This window comes from Paramormyrops kingsleyae, chromosome 4, assembly GCF_048594095.1.
Source record: "Paramormyrops kingsleyae isolate MSU_618 chromosome 4, PKINGS_0.4, whole genome shotgun sequence".
Lineage (NCBI taxonomy): Eukaryota > Metazoa > Chordata > Actinopteri > Osteoglossiformes > Mormyridae > Paramormyrops > Paramormyrops kingsleyae.
In genome coordinates this window covers 30,053,227-30,074,771 of record NC_132800.1, presented here as the reverse complement: position 1 = coordinate 30,074,771, position 21,545 = coordinate 30,053,227, and the positions used below count along the sequence as shown (strand labels likewise).

The 21,545-nt window shown below is 42.0% G+C and overlaps 2 protein-coding genes across 11 annotated transcripts in view; one reads left to right on the top strand and one right to left on the bottom strand.

The window, feature by feature from the left end:
• Nucleotides 1–6,161: 6,161 nt before the first annotated feature.
• LOC111853789 (zinc finger C2HC domain-containing protein 1A-like) overlaps nt 6,162–21,545 on the bottom strand; it is a 78,957-nt gene continuing 63,573 nt past the window's right edge. For 4 of the 7 annotated variants that reach the window (XM_072711086.1, XM_072711087.1, XM_072711089.1 and 1 more), the window contains 7 exons: nt 11,901–12,017; nt 11,318–11,459; nt 10,922–11,070; nt 9,699–9,801; nt 9,132–9,237; nt 8,287–8,376; nt 6,162–7,347 (listed from right to left, as the gene is read on the bottom strand). In XM_072711086.1, the coding sequence (XP_072567187.1) occupies nt 7,212–7,347; nt 8,287–8,376; nt 9,132–9,237; nt 9,699–9,801; nt 10,922–11,070; nt 11,318–11,459; nt 11,901–12,017 (843 nt within the window). In that variant the 3' untranslated portion in view covers nt 6,162–7,211. Of the gene's footprint in view, nt 7,348–8,286; nt 8,377–9,131; nt 9,238–9,698; nt 9,802–10,921; nt 11,071–11,317; nt 11,460–11,900; nt 12,018–13,081; nt 13,159–13,534; nt 13,934–21,545 lie in introns of those variants that run through there. The other 3 variants (XM_023831090.2, XM_023831091.2, XM_023831092.2) reach the window with 3 other exon arrangements.
• LOC111853792 (cAMP-dependent protein kinase inhibitor alpha-like) lies at nt 14,323–20,633 on the top strand. Of its 4 annotated transcripts, none has more exons than XM_072711093.1 (3): nt 14,323–14,489; nt 17,793–17,973; nt 19,196–20,633. In XM_072711093.1, exons 2-3 carry the CDS (start codon nt 17,823–17,825, stop codon nt 19,279–19,281), a joined length of 237 nt encoding a protein of 78 aa, XP_072567194.1. In that variant the 5' UTR covers nt 14,323–14,489; nt 17,793–17,822; the 3' UTR covers nt 19,282–20,633. The 4 variants fall into 4 exon arrangements, with proteins under 4 accessions (XP_072567194.1, XP_072567193.1, XP_072567191.1 ...); XM_072711092.1 differs by lacking the exon at nt 14,323–14,489 and adding an exon at nt 14,684–14,908 and having other exon boundaries at nt 17,796–17,973; XM_072711090.1 differs by lacking the exon at nt 14,323–14,489 and adding an exon at nt 14,702–14,908.

The following is a 21,545-nucleotide window of genomic DNA, read 5'->3' as shown; positions in this document are numbered from 1 at the left end:
AGCAACATCAGAGATACGTTTGCGAAAGCGTACGTCGTAATGACGAGATAAATTAATAATAACCCAGTACATTATAAACCTGGCTCCGGTGTTTCCCTGGATTGACATTTATGTTTGTGCATTACAGCACAAACCAGTCTTGAGATGAGGCTTCCACTGCAACGATCGACATTTCCATTAAGTTCCCGTCCAGCTCCTCTCTCATAAGAGCAGCTGGCTAAACATGTTAGTGACTGATACCTTCCTGCCCCGTGACATCAAGATAGGCTTCCTATCAGAGCGATTAGCAAGCCTCACCGCAGCTCACATATCTGCATGGCAAATGCAATCAGCTCAAGTCCAGCCCCGTTTTTCTGCCTCATCTGTTAGGATGGAAGCTGCAGAAAAGCCGTAATGCCCCGGCGCAGCCGGAAACAGGGTGATGCATAATAATGCCGGTCTATGTTACAACATGCACTGACATGGCCAGATAAAAAGCAAAAGAAAATGCATTAGACGGTGCATTAAAAGGTGACCTACTTCCGCTAAAATGTTTATTGCTTTTCCCTGCAGTAGCAGTGATATATTACTGTGACTGGGTGGACTGGAATAATGCATGTCATTTGTTGTAAGTAGGCAAGTGAACACATGATTACAGTTTCAGTTGCTCGATCGCTGCCATATTTCGATGCTGGAAGTAAGAAAACATCCCTTTCCTATAAATCCACTCCATAATACCACTCAGACTAGATCCTTTTCTGAGTAAGAGGTACCCGCCACGAGTGGCGCCACGGAGCGGGCAGCAGCGGCTCGCAGACGCCGGCTCTCTGGGGGAGGCACCGCCGGCTGCATGCGGGAGCGCACATTTCCCTTTCCGCGCCCCGATGCGATGGAGCGTCCCTCGGGCGGCTCCTTCAAGCTTTTCATCACTGTTATTTGTGGGCGGAGGAAATGTCAGTCGGCCTCCAGGGGATTAGCTGGGTCTGAGTGCCCCTGATTTCACTCTCACTCTCCTCATCCGCTGGGGATCCAGCGGCATTATCTCTCCGTTTGTCACTTCTCTTGATTCTTTGATGGACTTTTTTTTGCGTGTTTGCTTCAATTTATCTGACAAACTGACGAAAGGACTCTATAAATGGGCGCAGCGATTCATGGTATTTTGTAACTGATTTGGCAGTCATACTTCATCTCCGTACGTTTGGTTTTCCGGTTTATCTAGACTAGGTGTCAGGGCGGACATTTTCATTAAATATTGTTTATCGTGCGTTTCAAGAAGCGATTTAAAGGGAAAGATGGCTATCATGCTATGTACTGCTGTAAGTCACTGGTCTTACAACAAAATTATTTTTTATAACCCACATTACAGGCATACAAACATTTGTGATCTGTAGGCCTATGAATGGATAGTCAAACAGATCCATTTTGCATACATTTGGGAAATTTGAGATACATTTGATGTTTTTATATATGTTCACGAAACACAGAACCAAACAATTTGATGTCAAATGGATGACTGGAGACTGGGGGTATATCATATAACATTATTAATTTGCCTGTAATCTGAATTTGAGCCATACAGATTTATTTCTCATGGAGAAATGTGGACTATATATCATAACAGACACTCTTGGACTGAGTCTGTGGGTCGCTGAGTTTTTATTGTTGGTTTTCATGCAAATCAGTTGTCTGTTTCATTTATTATTAACTTGCACATCCATTTATTTTCAGCCTCTTCATTGGTTCACTGCTGTGGGATGCTGGAACGTGTCTCAGGTAGCACAGGGTACGAGGCAGGGCAACACAATGATGGAATACCAGTGAAGTTCAGTGCAGAGGAACATACTAACACACAAACACACTAACACATCACAAAACTGCATGTCTTTGGGCTGTGGGAAAAACCAGACTATAGCTACAGAACACCAGGGTGACAATAAAACCTCTGCACACAGATCACAGCTGGGCTACAAACCCCCAACCATGGTGGTCTGACGCAACAATGCTACTGAGTAACCAGAGTTGTTGTAACTTAATATTAGGGAATAAACATCAAACTAATAATAATTGCTGCCACAATTTAACAAGGGAGTGACAGCCATAGGCACAATAATAAGGAAACAAATTAATAACATGACAAAACAGAAGTCGCACAAGTCCCTAATCCCCTAAAGTACACTTGCTTAAGGTAATGTGTTTGCCGAATAAACTAAGAGGCTTATAGCAAGGGCAAGATAGCAACAGACGCCACCCAGGAGACCTGAAGGAACAGCCAGGTAGTAGCCTACAAATTGAATGATCGTTACAATTATCTACATGGGGCAAGATCAATAAGGATAGTTAACTAGTTATTAATTAACAATATCATTGTTATTGGCTGGATTATTATGAGTCAGAGTAGCCGTGGTTCTTGCTACATTTTAAAAACACGAATACCTGTCAGGGAAAGAAACGACAACTGAAAGATAATAGGGTAAATGGCAGGGTGTATTCCTGTCACGGGACTCAAGTGAGAGCGATATGAACACAGCGGTCTGCAATGCTTAAGGTGATAGGAAATGGCCCATGTTAGTGCAGAGAGAGGGCTATTTTTCAGGAGAAAATAGGGGGGCATAATGGCTCTGAACCTATGAAGAGCACTCAGCGTTGGTGATCCACCCGGGGATGCTGGAAGGGGTAGCGTCCGTGAGGAAAGCCGGGCGTGTGGCACTGCCTGGAGATGGCCGGAGATTAAGCAGCAAAAGCAGATGCCATAAAGGCATCATAAACCGTCTGGAGCATTCCAGCGTGAAATAGTAAGGGAGCGACTCGCCTCTGATGGTGCGGATGCTGTATGCATGTGCATGTGGTCAAAGAACCTGAACGCCACAACTGCAAACTATTTACTGGAGGAAAATGACACGTTTCTTGACAAAATAGCGGAAATGCGCCAAAATGTAGTTTGAGTTTAGTTAATAGGGTGTAGCGGTGAAGAGTGATACGCTTTCTTTATGATTTCCTGCATTACTAGTTAGCACAGGACAGTGGACACCGCACAGAGATGGATCGCTGACTGAAGCTGGGATTCTAGCAAATGGATGCGGATCAAGCAGATTCAGGAAGGTCTTGTTTGAGGAAAAGGAAAATGCTCTGCTTCTTTCTTTTTAAAAATAATTTAAAAATCACATACCGCCACAGACAATATGCTCTTTAGCAGCCCTGCAGACTAATACGTTTGTTGCACTGTCCTGTGTTGTGTATGCCACCAGGTCGTCATAGGTGGTCCAGGTCCTCCACCCATTCAGCATCCAGACCTGGCCATACAGTAGGATAAAACGGTTGTGACTGACAGGTAGATGTGTGTGTGGTTGGATCAATGGGAGGAAATGCAGCTGACCAATAGAACCACTGCGCTTTGGACCCATAACTTTAGTACGGCCTGGTACACTAAAATGGCGCAAAAACCATATGAAACGCCAAATGGAAAGATCGTTGACAGATATCACGTGAGAGGATCCCGGAATGCTTGGCGTCCTCCAAACCATCACTGTACTTATATTTTATCATTTACCAGTCAGTAAACCTTTTGTCTCTCTGCAGCTTTCTCATAAATCCCCAAAACATTCCCCTTTAATTTCTTGTGCCGACCAGGCGATATATCGAAACAGTGGTGGGGAAAATCGCCAATGCAGAAGAGTCAACTATATGCTGTTGATGAGATTCAAATACATTTTCATTCTTTCTCTTTGTTCATTTGGTGTAGGTAATGCAATGGCATTTAAAACTGATTAAAATACGCAGTTGAATCTTTAGTGTGATGTGCACAAAGCAAATTGTTATGGAACAGGCTCAGCTGATTTTTTACTCCGCTGTTATTGTGCTGCATTGAATTATGCACTGAATTTTGGCACTTTGGCAATGCAGAACAAGTCACTCTGGATGGAAAGGGAATGGACCGCAAAGGCAACGTCAATGATATCGAATGAAATAAACGTTGTTGTGAGAGAAGAACATAATTAAAATGAAGCGCTCCTTATTCCTGCAGTACGAAGGAGAGCAGTTCGTGCTCCAGCTCTCTGAACCCGGGGCACTGATCCCCGTAGCTCATTAGAACCGGGGCCCCCAAGCAGATCAATGGACACCTCCCGGGATGTGGAGCAAACGCATTTCGCTTCGGACCCTGAATGAGGGATTAAAAAATGAAAGGCTCATCGTTTAGGCACCCGCGCACAATCGAGACAGGATCAATCGCAGAAGAGACACGCATGTGATGTAAATAAACAGTTGGATTCCTTATCAGATGAGCATAAACGTTTTAATTAAATGCATTCATGCATCTTTATATTACCTGTCACAGTTTACCAATCAGAAACCTGGCTTGGGAAGTGAAGGGAATAAAGCGTGCTATATATACACACCCTAGACCTTGTACATTTTAATAGGCAGGAATGCTTTGATCTGTGGCTAGGAAGATACTGCAATCGCCGTGGAGAAAAACGTACGAGATTATTCCCTCGTACTGGCCAAGGGCATGTTTCAGGGCTCTTCTCAGCTCCTCCCGCAGCACTCATACGATTAGATTTGCCATTAACTCTCCAAATTCCGGAGCCTAGTCCCCTATTAGCCAGACAAGGGGTGAGGAATCATTATAGTTAAAATATATATCTGGCAAAAATAAATACCCTATCGTCTTCTACAGGCAAGAGTATTTTTTTTTAGAAAGTAACCAATCATACGCTCAAGAAACTCGTGCAAAAAATAAAAGCAAAAATTTCCAGTTTTATAATTAGTGTAAAGATACAACTAGATTTCCTTTCATTTAAAATTGTCATATCTTTTCTTCGTAATGTATATTTTTAAAAGTTCGATTACAATGGAAAAACGAAAACGACGACAATTTTTGCTGCCCTCTAGTGGCAACAAAATGTTATGAACTATGCTAGGATTGTACATCCATCTTCCAGTTCCAGTTATCATGTAAAGGGGCACAAGGTTCTTCATCGCACTGAAGCGTAATCAATTATGGAGATGAAAAATTCACTTCCAACCGCGACCTTGTACTGGATAACAAGTTACGTAAGAAGGACGTACACATCTCTTTCCAGCTGCTATCTACTTAAAAAACAAAGAAACATTCTTCCTTCCATCCATCCATCCATCCATCATCCATCCATCTGTTTATTAAGGGCATACCCAATAATGCTGCTTGGGACAGGCTCTGGGTTTCTGGATCAGGATAAGAGGTAGGAAGATGGAAGTAACAGGGTCATATGAGGCTACCCCAGGAAAGACGGTGTACAGGGCATGGGTCCATCCTGAAGGGGACGTCAGTCCACAATAACGAGCACAAACACACACACTCACACATTCATAAGGACAACATACGGAGTTCTTGGCACTGTGGGAGGAGACCAGAGTACCCGGAGAAAACAGACCCCAACACGGGGAGAAAATGCTAATTCCTCATGCATAGTCATGTGAGCTTCAAAGCGGAGGATGGAAACAGCAGCACAAGACTGTGTCACACTAGCCGGGACATTCCCCATCAATACAGGATGCTTTCGGTTAAATACCCGGCTTCCCTTTGATGTGACTGCGTTCTGTGGTCGTAGGTGCAGTACTGCTTATTATAAGGACGTCAGCTATCTACGGGGGGGCCTTTAAGTGAAAACATACCCGGGTGACATTTGAGTTCAAGTTGGGTTTGATATCCAGCCCTCTGGCCTGGCTCTCGGCTGGTGACAGCACCCTCTCTCATATGCAACCACACGTTAAGGGGAAAGGGGAGAGTTCCAAGATCAATCCCGTGTAAACATGCACCCCGGCTCCGCGGGCGAAGGCCAGCGGAACTATGAAGCAACACTGCCACCTGTTGACAGAAATAATAACTACCACTACACGCATTTCTACTGAACGCTTTTCATGAAGGAGCCCTCCGCTAACTTCAAGCCGAACAAGAAACGTCCAATTTCAGTAAGGCTTGATCACCAGTATTCTACCGCCTTTAATGGTTCAGAACTGTGGATAGAGAAATGGGCATCTGCTCCTCAACCACAGAGATGAAATGAAAATGTAAAAAAAAAAAAAATCACACTTAGACTAGCATCAAGGATGGATTATTAAATACTCAACTGTTTCAGGACCTACTAATAATTTGCAAACACAAAATAATGGAAGCCATATTCACCAAGTTCTCAGTTTGAATACTTTATTTAACATTTAAGTTGTCTGAAAATAGCCGCTGCTTCAGCACTTTAAAAATATTTTTCATTTACTTATTCAGAAGAGGCCATCATTCATAAATTCAAGTATATATGTACGCTTAACACAGCCAGCTCGGGGAAAGTGCAAAATGCAAAGGCCTTCGTTGGCATGTGAACATGTGATATGATTATCTTTTTTTTGTACACATTCACTGCCACTCTCCTATAACTCACCTGGGTTAGTAAAGTGTCTGTTAAGGACAATCAGTAAACAATATTAGAACCATCTTAGGGTCATATATCCTTTACTGTTAGGGTGGGAGGCTGTCCCAGGAAGCACAGGGCACAAGGCAGGGGACATCCTGCAGGGGGTGCCAGTCCATCACAGGGCATAGGGCAGGGGGTGCCAGTCCATCACAGGGCATAGGGCAGGGGGTGCCAGTCCATCACAGGGCATAGGGCAGGGGGTGCCAGTCCATCACAGGGCATAGGGCAGGGGGTGCCAGTCCATCACAGGGCATAGGGCAGGGGGTGCCAGTCCATCACAGGGCATAGGGCAGGGGAGACCTTGCAGGGGGTGCTAGTCCATCACAGGACACATTCACACACCATGGCCAATTCAGAGATGACAACTCGTTTAACAGCATGTTTGTGACAAGTGTGAAGACACCCAAACAAACAGGGGAGAACTCCATGCAAACTCCATGCATACAGAGCCAGGAGTGGGAATCAAACCCACAACCCTCCCAACCTTCACAAATAAAGAAAACAAGACCCCTGACCTACATTTTTCTTTCTACCATCCAATCCTGACTTCAGTACTACCACTGACCAATTACTGGACATGACATGTTGCACTTTGAAAACAGATTCAAAAAGGAACCTGAGCAAACGGAAAGCAGCAAAAGCCTCTGAGTCAGGCTTTGAGGGCGTGTGACATCACAGCTGGCTTTAGCAGAAATGTCATTATGCTGGCATCTTAATTCTGCATCTTGTGTCCTTGGATGGGCTTAAAAGCAAGTCTACATGCAGCACCTAGTGTCAAGATGGGGGTCAGACCCGCAGCCTTGCCACACCACACTCACAGCAGAACTTGGCCCTTTCCACTGGGTATTTTGCCCCACACTCGTGGCAGAACTTAGACCACTTAGACCCATCCTGGTCCTCTAAGTCAGGTGGAACTTCATTTCTGGAATAAACAAATGAGACAAGTATATCTGAGACAAGTAAATGTTGATACATCTTCTTCCCTTCACTGTGACATTATTAAGAGGAAGAACAGCAGAATCGTCACATATGGCATTTACATATGAAGGAGAATAGTGTTCAGAAAAGAATTTGCTAGTGATGGGCAAAATGAAGCCTCATGAACCATTTGCTGTATTTTTTGACCCCACTAGATGGCGCTCGGTTTACGCTAGGGTATGCTTTATGCCCTTTTTATTGAACAAAGAGCACCATCTAGTGGGGTCAAAATATACAGCAAATTATTCATGAAGCGTCATTTTGTCCATCAGTAGAATTTGCACCTTTTTAAAGCACTGTGCAAAAGTCTTGGGCTACAAAAGAAAATGATGTTCAAAGGATCTTCATGTTGGTATTGAAGTATGATATTATGCCCGTCAAAGTGTGCCAGCCTAGTCATTACAAAACCTCTCCTAAAGTCACCACAGTATTCGCAGCAACCATCCCAATATACCCAAGTATCTTTTTACTTGACCACTAACACACCTCCTATGGCTAATTATTACCTCATTGACTTTTGTTAACTAATTAAAATAATGAATTAAGTAGCAAGGCTGAGGTGCCCCTGAGGAGAGGTTTGGGAACTGAAGCAGGGTTCATCTAGCCACCCAACTAGATATCAGTAACTTTTTGGAGAACAGAACAAATTCTTGTTCATTTTCATTGTGTTACTCTTAGTTTGCATATGTTCAAGTGTTAAATTGTGTTTTTTGTTTTGAGCAAATATACACTTACTACCCAGATAAAAAACATTAAACATTTTCTTTGATGGCCTAAGGCTTCTGCGCAGTACTGTAATTCATGACTTTCTGCAAATTTTTTCAAAGGATAAGACACTGAATTTCCAGAACAGGAGCCAAGCTGCTGAGTTGCAGGACTGTACCTCAAGGAATTGTTGTCCGCATAATGCACTCTCCTGCTGTTAGTTCCAATCCCAGGTGTGGTCCTCAGCGAGCCGGGAGAACACGGTGGCCTGGATTTTAAACCAAAACTAAACCACAAATTTGCAGAAAGGCAAACAAAATGACACTGTTCTTCCTAACCACAGTGTGAGCTTGAACAACACCCTGATTTTGTGGAAACTGTACACTAATGCAAAGAATACACCTTGGAATGGTCAGCTAAATAAGGTAGACCTGTGCTATGTTGGGCTGCCACTAATGACTATTTTTCAATGGATTAATCTATTTTACCGATTGGTCGATTAATCTAAACAATTACTTTTCCTCCAGAAAATCAAATTGACCATTTAAGTTGCAGTTTATTGCTGTCAAATAAAATTGTGTCATTGCCGGGGTTTAGATTATGGACGGCAGCTTTTTCCCGCTATACTAATGTTATTTTCACCCACAGTTCAATTAAGCAGATTAGTAGTATGCCTAAAATATTAATGAGATGGGTATTGTGATGCCCAAAAGTTAGTAATGATGTAAATGATGACAGAATTGCAGATAATATAATTACTGGACTTCTTAGTACAAACCCTCATTCATAAGAAGTAATACTGTTTAATATTTCATGTTTATGTATTTTTATGACTGGATATTTACTGAAGCAGTGGAGGTGAACTGATGGGGTTGAATGTACGATATCAAAGCCCCTTCTTGCCAATCGAGCTTCTCAGTCCTTTACCCAGAATGCCCCCTGCATCCGTCCTGCCTGCCACACTGGGGGCCCCAGCAGCCAGGTGTCGCCATGGTAGCAGAGCAGGTAAGAAAGGAGCCTCACCCAGGCGGGAACTCCGCTGCGCCAGAGGGACCGAAACGAGATGGCGGGGAAGCTGAGGGGGCATTCCTGATGAGACCAGCAGAGGGCGCTCTGTTGGGGGGTTTCCCTGCACAGGAACACACATGGCCATTCAGCACCACGTTAAAATATAACTGGCATAAGTGGGGTTTTTTTTGTTTTTTTTTTTACTCGCTTCAAGTAATTTATGTTCTTATGTTCTTAACTAATACATTAATTGAAAGGCAAATTTCCAAAAGGCACTTAGTCTACGGGAAACGTCATCAAGAAAACTTCTGTGTATTTAGGGAATTTAGGAAAAGTTTGTCTTTGGAATACAAGTGAGCTTTAGTTTCCACCACTGTATATGATGACAAAGCCTGACTTTATGTTCTTCAATTGATGAAATGTGATTCAGGCAGCCCATAGAATAAGGTCATCATTGTACTGTAGACAATCAAGATTAAAATGAGATCCAGCTAAATTGGGGCTCAAAAAAGGAGTGTTTTCTCTAAGCTGAACTGAAACCAGCATTCATTCTACTACTTTCCATAAGCAACAGTTCAATACCTCCGCCATATTGTCCTTGCAGAGATCTCTGAGGGAGCCGTGAGGATGGAGATGTTACAGAGGCCGCTGCAGGGCCGTCCCTCTTCGCCAGCGGAGGCTTGTACTGTCAACAAAACCACCACCCTTCTAAAGGACACGTGCGACTGCTGAGGCGCTGCTGTCCAGCAAACACAGCAGAAGGAAGTAGGTGAGGAAGGAGTTCATTTATACCGAATCTGTGCCTCACCGAAAGAAAACAAAGATGTTCAAACATCAATAATGGGCCTGCCCATTAATGCCCATAGCCAGACTGTTTCAGAGCCTTGGGGCAACAACATTAAAGACTCTTCACAGCCCTTCTTTTCAACTTAGACCGGGGGGGGGGGGGGTAACAAGAAGGTCCTTCTCAGAAGACCCGAGTGTCCGGTTTGCTGAATATGGAGTCAAAAGGTCATGGATATACATGGGCGTGTGACTGTTAGGAGCCTTTTAAAGTCAATAATAATAGCAATGGTCAAAATGACACCTTATGAACCATTTGCTGTATTTTTGACTGCACTAGATGGTGCTCTTAGTTTACTTTGGGGGCAGGCTTGCTGCCTTTTTGTTTTATTTTTTAACAAAGAGCACCACCTAGTGGTACCCAAAAATACAGCAAATGATTCATTCACTCATGCAAGTGTAACATTGTTCACCATTCAATAATAATAATCATCATCATCATCATCATCATCATATAGTGCTTTGCATTCATGGAATGCAGCTCAAAGTGCTTTAGATATGAGATTACAGTAAAACTAAAGACAGAAGCAGGTGATGTACAGGTAATGTACAGGTAATGTACAGGTAATGTACAGGTGATGTACAGCTCAATCAAATAATAGCAAGACGGAATAAAGCTAAGTAATATAAATAAACGAGAGTGAATAAACGCTAAATAAATAAAGAAACTATTATAAATATAAACCATATAAAAATATAAAGGAATAAAGGGGTTAAAGTTATAAAAGTATAAGCTAGTGGAAACTAGTAATCCTAAACAAAACCTAACCTGTATTTTACTGGGAGACAGTGTAGAGAAGCCCAAACAGGTAGGATGTGGGTTCTATACCAGCTTCTGCTCAATAATCTAGCTGCAGCATTTTCTTTGGTTTCTTTAGTGCGGAAAGTGAGAGACAGGTGCAGAGAGAATTACAATAATCAAAACGAGATCAAATGAAAATGTGAAAGCGGCGGCGATTTACCAGGGACCTGGCCGGAAGCTTTGCCTTTCCCTCCCCGGCAATCTTCCCCTTGTTGGGGATGCGGGCGGCCTGCTCTTTGCAGAAGGCGATGTGCCGATCGGCAGCGCTCTGGCCAAACCTCCGCCGGCAGTAGGGACACTGGATGTAGTCTGGAATGGGAGGTGAAGCATCGTGAACCTCTGCTCCGTCACGAACTCCATTATCTATATCAGCGTTTCCCAATCCCATCCTTGGGAACCTATAGTCAGTCCGCGATTTTGCTTGGGAGCTGAGAGAGAGCAAAAACAGAAGATCGACCACGGGTCCCTGAGGTACGGACTGGAAACACTGATCTATATTCTTTTCTACATGATTTTTGATTAGTGACAAATGGGCAGGATGGTCGGGAGTCTTCACCTGGGTCATAGGAGGGCGGGGGCGGGGGCAGGAGGGGGCCCCCTTCTTTCACGGCTTGGGTCACGCCTTTGGCGGCTCGGAGGGTGGTGAGGAACTCCTCGTGTTTCCTTCGCCAGTTTGACGGCTTTTTGGGTGGTTCGGGCTTTTTTTTTTTTTTTTCGCAGATTCATGGGAGCAGAATCAATGTTGCATCACCAAGTAGTGTGAGGATATCTCAAAAAAACAGCAGACTGCAGAATTTTAAACATAAACTTTCCCCCTCGAGTTCTACTGCAACTTTTACAAGTGGAATAAATTCACTCTTAGTGGAGAAATGTTAAAACCTTTGGATAAGAGCTTTTTAAAAAAGTGAAAAATATTTTTTCCAAGTAATACTTAACGATATAAATATTTCTGTGTTTTATCCATGTTTTTTTTTTTTGTAAAACATGGAAATATGAATGCATTTTACAGTTTGAAAGAAAGGTGTTTAATGAGTACAGAACATTAATAATACATAATAATATATAATATATAACACATGGTGTGAAACCTATCGCCTCTGTGTAAATACTTTCATGAGAAAGTGGTCACGGAGACTCACCTTTGGTTTCAAAGGCTTTATGGTGGGAATATCGGTCCCTTCCGCCCTCTGTCTACTGGAGTTGAACGTCTTCCGTTTCTTTGCTGCATTCTTTTGGCAGATGGGGACATGCTTCTTCTACAAGTGGGACATAGTTTGTTCTTAGTGAGGAATGACTGTCAGGAAACTCAGCAAGCAGAGGCATAGCTAGAAATGCTGTCGTCCCCCCCCCCCCAAACAGCTTGGGCCCTCTGCTAGGATTGGCACTTTCAGTCCATAGAAGTGCGAGTGCCACAGTAGACAGGATTTGCCGAGGAGGAGGGGGTCTCCCTCTATAGGGGGGACAGGTCGATTTTGGGGCCCCAACTCAGCCATATGCTCTGTGGCGACCGGCTTTCCCATGCTGTCTTCCATGCAGCCCCCATTTTCTTTATAACCTGTATTTTCTTAACCCAATAAAAATCCCACACCCATTACAGCTCAGTCTTGAGATGTGTGAATGCCTTACCACACCCTAAGGTTGTGGTTGAAGTTTACACGTGGGCGCACCTACACTCAAACCGGAATATCTTCTTTAAACATGTGTTTGCATTGCAGCCATTCTGTACTGAAGTTCCGCTACAATAATGACAGACGATCGAATTTTCATTCACTTTTAATGTGAAATGCTTGCAAGCAATGAGCTTTCGCTCTTTATTTAAATCCTCATCCTTTATGTGCAGCCTTCCTTCCGTCATATTGCAGAGTAATCATTAGGATTTTTTTTCTTTATTCGATCCTATTAAATAATCGAATTTAATCGAGTAATCATGACTGTTCTAGTATAACCACTACGATAGCTTTTGGAAAAGAAGTTACTTTACATAACAGTCATATCATGTTATTTTGCTGTTCTACCCTTAAGATGTAAATAACACTGGATCGTTCTTATATTAATACGCCGTTACGCAAATATTTTGATAATGCATGCCAGTATTTTTGTCATTTAGTGTTTGTCTGTGTTATCCCGCATACACATTAACTCATTTTCGTCATTCCAAAAGACACTTCTTCACTACAACACGACATACCGCGGCAAACGCAAAGCCACAGTTTATAGCGAATACGATACAATGTCGCTCAAACTGAGCATTGATTTCAGTCTCAGTCGCGCTAAGAAACTGAGAGATGTGACTATGGTCAGAAAAAAGCGGCCCACTAACCAGGACTCCGGGGAAAAACGTCCTCCCACACACCTTGCAAGGCTTCAGCTCCTTGCAGGGGGGTGGAGTTTCTAAAACTGCCGAAATCAATGTCACAAATTATAAAGCCGGGTTTTCCCGGTGACATTCACCAGGTCAGTCACCCGACGGACATTAGTTTTTACAGTTAGATTAAACATTATCTATACAAAATGCATAGATTACTTACAGTAATAATAGTCACATATAGATGCCTCACACTGGATTTCCATTTTCTTATTTTATTGTATTAATTATATATATAAGAAAATGAAAATACAGTGTGAGGCATCAATTTGCTATAATGAACATACGTGCAGTATTTTGTAAACGTAACCGATCACTATTCAACAATCTATAGATGGTATCAGTGACAGACTAGACTGCAGCTACAGCATATAATACCTAAATTTAAAAAAAAAGTCAATTTCTCACCCCCAGTCTCCTCCATCTTTCCTTCATATACACCCTGAGATGCGGCTACAGCTCGTCTCCAAAGCCGCTTCACAGTCCAGTATAAACCTATTTCATTGGCTCTCTTCCTGGTCAAGCCAGGACGAAGCGAAGGTCATTCTCTCTTTTCAAAGGGGGGTAAGCTGTACTAACAGCACGCAGCTATCTTAAAATTCTTCTAGCAAAAAATCATTAATTCAAGCTTGAATGCCATCTTCAGAGAATGAACATTTTTAACAAATAGCCTATATCTAACATGACCTAACCAGCACACGCGGTTAGAGGATGCATGCATATTTTAGTGTTTCAAGGAAAAATATGGAACTATTGTAAACCTTCTCAACGTTTATGACTGTGAAATCCCAAGAAAGAGTTTTTTTTTTTTACCTGCACACCACTGAAACCAAAGTTAACTTTGAAAAAACAAAAACTAAAAAAAAAATTAAAAATCTCTTGTATCGTACTTCCACACCAATGCAAGGTGGACACGATGAAAACAGCGGATGGTCTTCAAAATGTTATGAATATTTATTAGGAAGAAGTAGATAAAATAATTCAGTGACGTTCTGCTTCTATAAAGGCAACCTGCAGTGTAGTCATTACGGATATGAACCAAATGACTGCGAGGAAACCGTTTTAAGAGTAAGACATTTCGTTAATTAATGGGCGTCGTTTGGTCCGATCAGTATAGCCCCGAGTATTTTGTCACCGTTGCCAGTCATCCTTAAAAAAAGAAAAAAAATCAAGTCCCATGTAAGCTTGACTTGGCCTCTGATTTTTTCAATGGCTAGAGACGCCCCTAGTGTTATTGAAATACCCTTCAGCAAGGTGCTTAACTAGAATCTCCTAGTATAATATCCATCCATTTTTCGTGGGTGTGACTGAAGAAACGAAACGGGCTTTCTATTGTTATTCAGCTGTTATTGCAAAACTTTAGGTACGTGTAATACGTGTAATACGATTGTTTCGCTTTTGCCAGTTTGTCAAATAGTAATGAAACTAAATTTCTCAATTTGCGCATCTATTTCAAGTGACTGGAGAAACGAATAGTCTTTTATTAGTTCAAATAGCCTAATGTGGCGCTAGCAGAAGGGGTACGGGTTTACGGAAAGGAAAAAAAAAAAAAAAACATGATTACAAAAATAATAATGTATAATAAAAGTCTCCTCTACCTAGCTACCGTGGGAAAATACTGTAGAGGGAGATGACGTCATTGTGACAGGGAAATGGCTGATGCTGGAAGCTGTGCCCTGGCGCATCGTATAGCCGGAAGGAGCGCACGTTTGTTGTAGGTTTCCTCTTCCAGAAAACACGTTCAATATGATGCATTAACCAGGCTGTCATCATAGCATGAAGGTAGGTCATGCATAATGTACTCCAAATCCGGCAAAAGCGTTTTGATTGGATCGCAGCCTCTAGCGAGTAATGGTGGTATGAGACAGGGTCTTTGGCACAAACAAAAAAGCATGTATGGGACGACGGTTTTATTCTCTACAAAAATCTCATTACCATGTTTTAAAAATACAGCTTCCGAACCGATGAATGCATAGACGATTATAGCAGGTAAGATTCCAATTTAAAATACAGTAGGTTCCGCAGCGTATCGTCGGGTAATGGTGATAGGATGCACATTGTACTGTACTGTATTGTTTCCTATTGTTTCCTAGGCTACTGGTAAATGACCCGATCATCAAACACGTTACAAACTAATCCAGTTTTGTAGATGATAGTTGTATTATAAGCCCCATCTCCGTAGCTGTGCATCACATCGGTTCGCTATTGTTTCCGAAACCTTTTATTGACGGTACCACCGCATCTGGAACAAAGCGCTGTGTCCGGGCCCACAAGAACACAACGTTTACGCCATTTGGAGAACATTTCTTGGGGGGTTTTACATTACCATCTTCTGCTGTTTTGTAAATTTCCTCAGCATGTTGCACTGGGTCAAATCTAAACGCATATCATGTATCACATGCGTGTCGCCTTTACAACAAATACACAACAAATACGCCCGAATTATATTTAAATTAAAAGTAAGGAATTGATCCATGCGCTGAACTGTTTAAGTGGTGACACAGCAGCGTCGTTGTTTAAAGTAAATGCAGTTTCTGGTTCCAAGTAGCATTCGCACAGAAAAATCCAACAAAAATGCAATACACAAAATCATGTGTCTAACCACAAAATTGCGATTAATTATATTTCATTATAATAACATACTGCCATTACCCTTATCTTAAACAGGGGCTCTATGGTACATTAATTTGTATCGTAAATCATTTTATGGAATCGTAAGAAAGTGACTTTAACCAATGCTCCATTTAATGTGGGTTATGTACAAGTTCATATTTCGGTATATTCATATGAATGATTTAGCAGATAAGCCCGGTCACCCCAGTGATTAATTTTGTACGATCTTATGTATTTCATTTAACTGGCACGAATGTAACAAGCTGAATTTCGTTGAACCTCCGAACATGTCTATAAACGTCTCGGGCTTTCCCGGCCCGTGCTCGGACGAGCCGTGATTGCTGTGACACTCTGTGCATATTTCACTTGTTGAATTATTTAATAAGTGACAGTCAACTGTCGGTTTATTTTGAGCAAACAAAACCGCCCATCTGTTCTTGCGGTCCGGGCAGGCTGCCTAATGTGGCCGTGTGAATGCTCACAGCGTAGCTGTGGCCATGCTCATTGTATCAGCTGTGAGCAGCTCCGTGAAGGAGCCCAGTCTCTCTCCCGCTCATCTCGGTATAAGGAGCCCACTTGTGCACTAGAGGGCAGAACCTCTCAAATCTGATGCACATCACAGTAAGCATGTCCAGGTTCTGGTGTACTTCCGGGCCACCAAAGCCATCAAAGAACATACTACTAAGCCCATTTCTTAAACCCAAGATGTCAGCATTTTCTGTAGCTTGGTGCATCCAGGATACAGCTCTGTCTTGCTCAGCCTGTATAACCACAAAGCTCTTAATGCACTTCCAGTGCTGAGCCTGTTTGACTTCAGTCCCTGTCTTGCTCTTGGATTAATATTTTGACTCAGCCACTCATTGGTCACTCCCAGTTAAGCCCTAGAGGATATAGGGTGGCCCAAATTTAAAAAAAATGGTTCCTTCCCTAGTGTTTTTCATTTAGAGACCTGTGGGGCACTTCAGGGGACTTGCTTATCATATCATTCTCTAGTTTTTCTTACAAGATTCAAGTCTATGTTTAGCAAATAGAAGCCTACTGATTGCGAGTAGAGCAGCAGTGATAAGAAGATGAATTAATGGTTCAAGTCGTAGTTCAAGTCAAATTTCTGTTGTACCATTCGATCAGAGTCCTCAACCTAGATATATGAAGGTTAAAAACCTGATATAGATTTGTAAGCAGTGTATCTTTCTCTGAAAGAAGAACTATTACTATTAGTTTAATATTTAAAAAATTCTATATTTTATAATTGATTAATCAAAAATTAATCTTGTACTCAACTAATTGTTTGTGTCATATCTCTGCCCATCTCCCTGTCATGGCCTTTACAAGCCACGCCTATCCCGCTCATCTCGCCTCTCCTTCCTGGAAATCACTCCCAGCTGCCTCTCATTAGCTCCCTCATTAGGCCCATATATATGTGCTTCCCAGTCCTTTGTTCCTAAGTCCAGTCATTAATGTCAAGCCTTCCCGTTGCCGGTGTCTTTCCTTTCCAGTCCGCCCATTTTGGAATCCCTCGTGCTCCTGTTTGTTTCCAGACTATATTCATTAAGATCAATAAACCCCCTTTGTTTCGCCCCAACACCTGCCCTCAAGTCCTTCACCCCTCAAGTTGTGTTAGTTTATTTAGTTAATTAATTAAACATTACAACCCTGTAATGTATAACTTTTAGAAGAGGGATGGATTAAAGTGGAGTGCACTAACTTTATACTGTATGACCTAAAACAAGTCAAAACTTTACTATTCAGCAGAATGAAAAACAGTCAATGCTTCAGGAATGTTACTGAAGACAAGTGCTTAAAAATAAGAAACTAGAACCAATCAGCTACATCTCAAGAGTCCAGGAAAGTTTCAGTTTCTGTAGGACAATGATGTTAATTGGCGTGATCAAATCCATCCACCTCTATTACTGTGCTCCTAATGCAGTAATGAGAACTGGGAAACTATCTGTTGGCCTTCCAAGACTGTAATTGAATAACCCTGTGATAAACAATCTTCTGGTGCCATTGACACAAAACTAACATTTCATGCTGTCCATCTGAACCTGTGCAGCAGGCCCTGCTATGGTGAAATGTGGCAGCGATGACTGATGTTGAATCAACATATGCAGACTTCATAGCCTCAGGAAGAACTGGGCGACGGAACGCACTACACAACATCCTGGGGAACTCCAGCGATCTGGACTCCAGAGAATTGTCCCTGAAGTTAACAGAGCTTGAGATCAATAAAGCAAGTGAGTCCTTCGTCATTTCTGTCACATTGGGGCTCACAATTCAATAAAGGCAGTTCATTCAAACCTTCCCTCCATTTTCATTTGTCTCATTTTAGAGTAAATTCCCTAAATGTAAATCAAAAGTCATATTTTAAGATATGATAAATCAGCTTTCTAGCCAGAAATGATCATGTCATGTGATTTTGGTAGGTTGATTGGAGTTACCAAATTGCCCAAAGGTGTGCATGTGTGAGTGAATGTGGTGTGGGTGAATGTGATGTGAATGTGGTGTGGGTGAATGTGATGTGAATGTGGTGTGGGTGAATGTGGTGTGAATGTGGTGTAGGTGAATGTGGTGTGGGTGAATGTGATGTGAATGTGGTGTGGGTGAATGTGATGTGAATGTGGTGTGGGTGAATGTGATGTGAATGTGGTGTGGGTGAATGTGATGTGAATGTGGTGTGGGTGAATGTGATGTGAATGTGGTGTGGGTGAATGTGATGTGAATGTGGTGTGGGTGAATGTGATGTGAATGTGGTGTAGGTGAATGTGATGTGAATATGGTGTAGGTGAATGTGATGTGAATATGGTGTAGGTGAATGTGATGTGAATGTGGCATGGGTGAATGTGGTGTGAATGTGCCCTGTGAAATACAAAGCTGTGTCAAATAGAGCTGTAAAATGAGTAAAGTCGTCATTTGAATATAATGGTGTTCTGATCATATAGATAGTAAAAATGACACACCATCTGCCTGAAAGCTTTTGCAGCAGATACCAAATCAGCAACCACATCACCACCAATGGACAAACTATCCTGTAGCTCCTATAAGCAGCAGTGCTATGAATGATGAATGTATTTCTGATAATTAGGATTGCTGTCCAAATAGGATTGCTACAATTGTCTTTGATGGTCATACATTTAATGCATTGGATTAATTTTTGTTTTTTACATCATATTTGGCATGAGCTTCTTTCCACCTGTTCCGACACCCTATAGTTAGTGAAGGAAAAAAAATGCTGCTCCATGAACCATTTGCTGTATTTTCTGACCCCACTAGATGGTGCTCTCTATTCAAAAAAGAACACAAATCATGCCTCAAAAGCAAACCAAGAGCACCATCTAGTGGGGTAAAAAAATACAGCAAGTGGTTCATGAGGTGTCATTTCGTCCATCACTACCTTAGTGGATGTATGGTTACTGAAGATGAATGGACAGATGTCTCAAGCTGTGCTTTTGCCCTCAGGTGAGGGAGATGAAGCTGAGGAGTCCCAAAACTCTTCTAGAGACCAGGCTGTGGACTCAGAGGAGTGCAAGCCAGATAGCAGCTAGCCGCTGTTTTTGAGCCACAGAGTCTGGTCATCCCCACCACTAGGGGGAGTGTGACACACTCCTGGGGGGGGGGGGGGACTGAGGACAGACTGTGCCATGAGCTGCTGGCACAGTGGTCGCCCCACCGCACCCTGGCATAGGAAGGCTCGCCAGCTAACTACACAGATGGGGGTGCCCGCAGCGGCCGATCACATCTGTGCCTTTAACAACGGCTGAGGGGTTCCTGCCGAGGTTTGCAGGCCGCGTAGTTCCGTGTTTTTGTGTAATCGCAATAGTTAATAAGAACTCCGTGCAAGTAGAAGGTTAGTTCCTATTGCTGCTGCCAAGGTGTGGCTGCTCACACAGAAGGGGGGGTTACGAATTATCGACGCAGGAGTTCCTTTGAGCTGTAGCATAACAATGAAACATTAAAAGGGATTTCAGAAACAGTGTAACACAGCTGTCAGATGCAAACAGCCAGGTAATGACCCTTCCTTCTTTTTCTGCAAAGTCTGAACTACAGACAAAGGAGAAGCTACATTCACGAATTTCTCCCAGTTTTTTCCGCCAGACACTCAGAGGCACCACATGGGTCAACAAATTGACTGTGAGGACCTGTTTTCTGCCAGCTGTCCTGACAGCTATAAAGTGAAATACACATGGATTTATAATCTGTGAACTTTACTGTTACATAAACTGCCAGTGTTTTTTTTTGCCTAAAATGTTTCTACAATGGATAGACACTCTGTTTAGTGTGATTTTATAACCTTTTGTGTGGCGGTGTTCTGTAATTTGTAACACTTTTGCTAAGAAAGCTTTTTAAAATATTTTTGCTCTTATTTTACTTTTTAACTGATAGTATCTGAGTTGTAGAACTTAATTTGTTACTATGTGCAAATTCTACCAATTGGGTGCCCATCTGACAAACATCCCCTTTAATGCATTCAAAATAATATTTGAATATTTCGTAGCTAACATGATAGAAATTGCTTCATAGGAATGTGATTGCCTATAGAATTTAATAAACCTTGACTAAATATGAGTAACATAGACTTATGCAATATTCTTTTATAATGTGTGTGCTAGAGTGAAATTTCATTAAGGTCTGAATCACTAAAAATAAACCTGCCTCTTTTTGTAAGACAGCGTAAATCGTTGTGCATTATTTAATGCAGATATAGGATTTTCTGTTTAATTTCTGGGTGAGACTGTTCCTTTGTTCCGAGTGTCTTTTTGGTAACCGTTTGCTGTATTGTACAGTGGTTCCAGATTAATGGCTTTCTACATGTATTTTGATTATGTACTTTTTGAATTTTCTAATCTACATGAAGCTGCTTGTTTAATTTATTGAATAAAGTACCCATTAATCTCGAGCTGAGTGTGTTATGGATATTCAGTTTCATCCGTCCTCGCTTGCGGTCTCTCTCTCCTGCCTCTTTTGTTCTCAAAAGGCCAGGAATAACAGCAGAGGCCAGCCTTTCCTAGATGATAACCCGCGTGTTACACGCTTCATGCATGTTACACATCACGTTAAGGATGGTGGGAAGGGCCGGTTAGTGATGTGGAACTCTCAGATATACATATGCAGTAACTCAGTCCAATGGAGGTGCATACACACACACATATGTTTGTATTCCTATCTTTATGGGGACTCTCCATTCATTTCTATGGGCAAAACTCTAATCCCAACATGACGACCTTAAGCCCTACCCAACCCTAACCTTACCCATAAGTAACCAAACAAGAGACTGCATTTTTACTGTTTTGATTTAAGTCACATATTATTATAAAATTGAGTCAAAAAAACAGCCTTCGTCCTATTGTGGGGACATCTGGTCTCCACAATGGAATATAAAGATACCCTCCCCCCCCCCACACACACATCCAGATGGATTTTCAATCTTAATGACTGTGCAAAAAAAAAAATAAATCATTGTTTCCTGTTTCACTGTTAATTATAGCATGGGGTTTGTTAGATCAATTAGTGAATATTGTTAGCGTTCATAAACACAAATACATAACGATCCATAAAAAATATCAAATCCTGTCTGAAAAATACTTAATCCCCAGTTCTTTTGTATAGCTCTGAAAACATCTTACCTCATACTAGACTAATGCCAGGCCAAGATTCTGGTAGTGATTTTTAACGTTTCAAACATAACATTACACAATACACACATCTTTATAAAGGCAGAAATCGGATAACATGTCTACTCTCTCAAAATCTACATCCAAAACAGGCAGCTTTCATGAGGCGAAAGGAGTGTCGTTCTGATTGCATCACT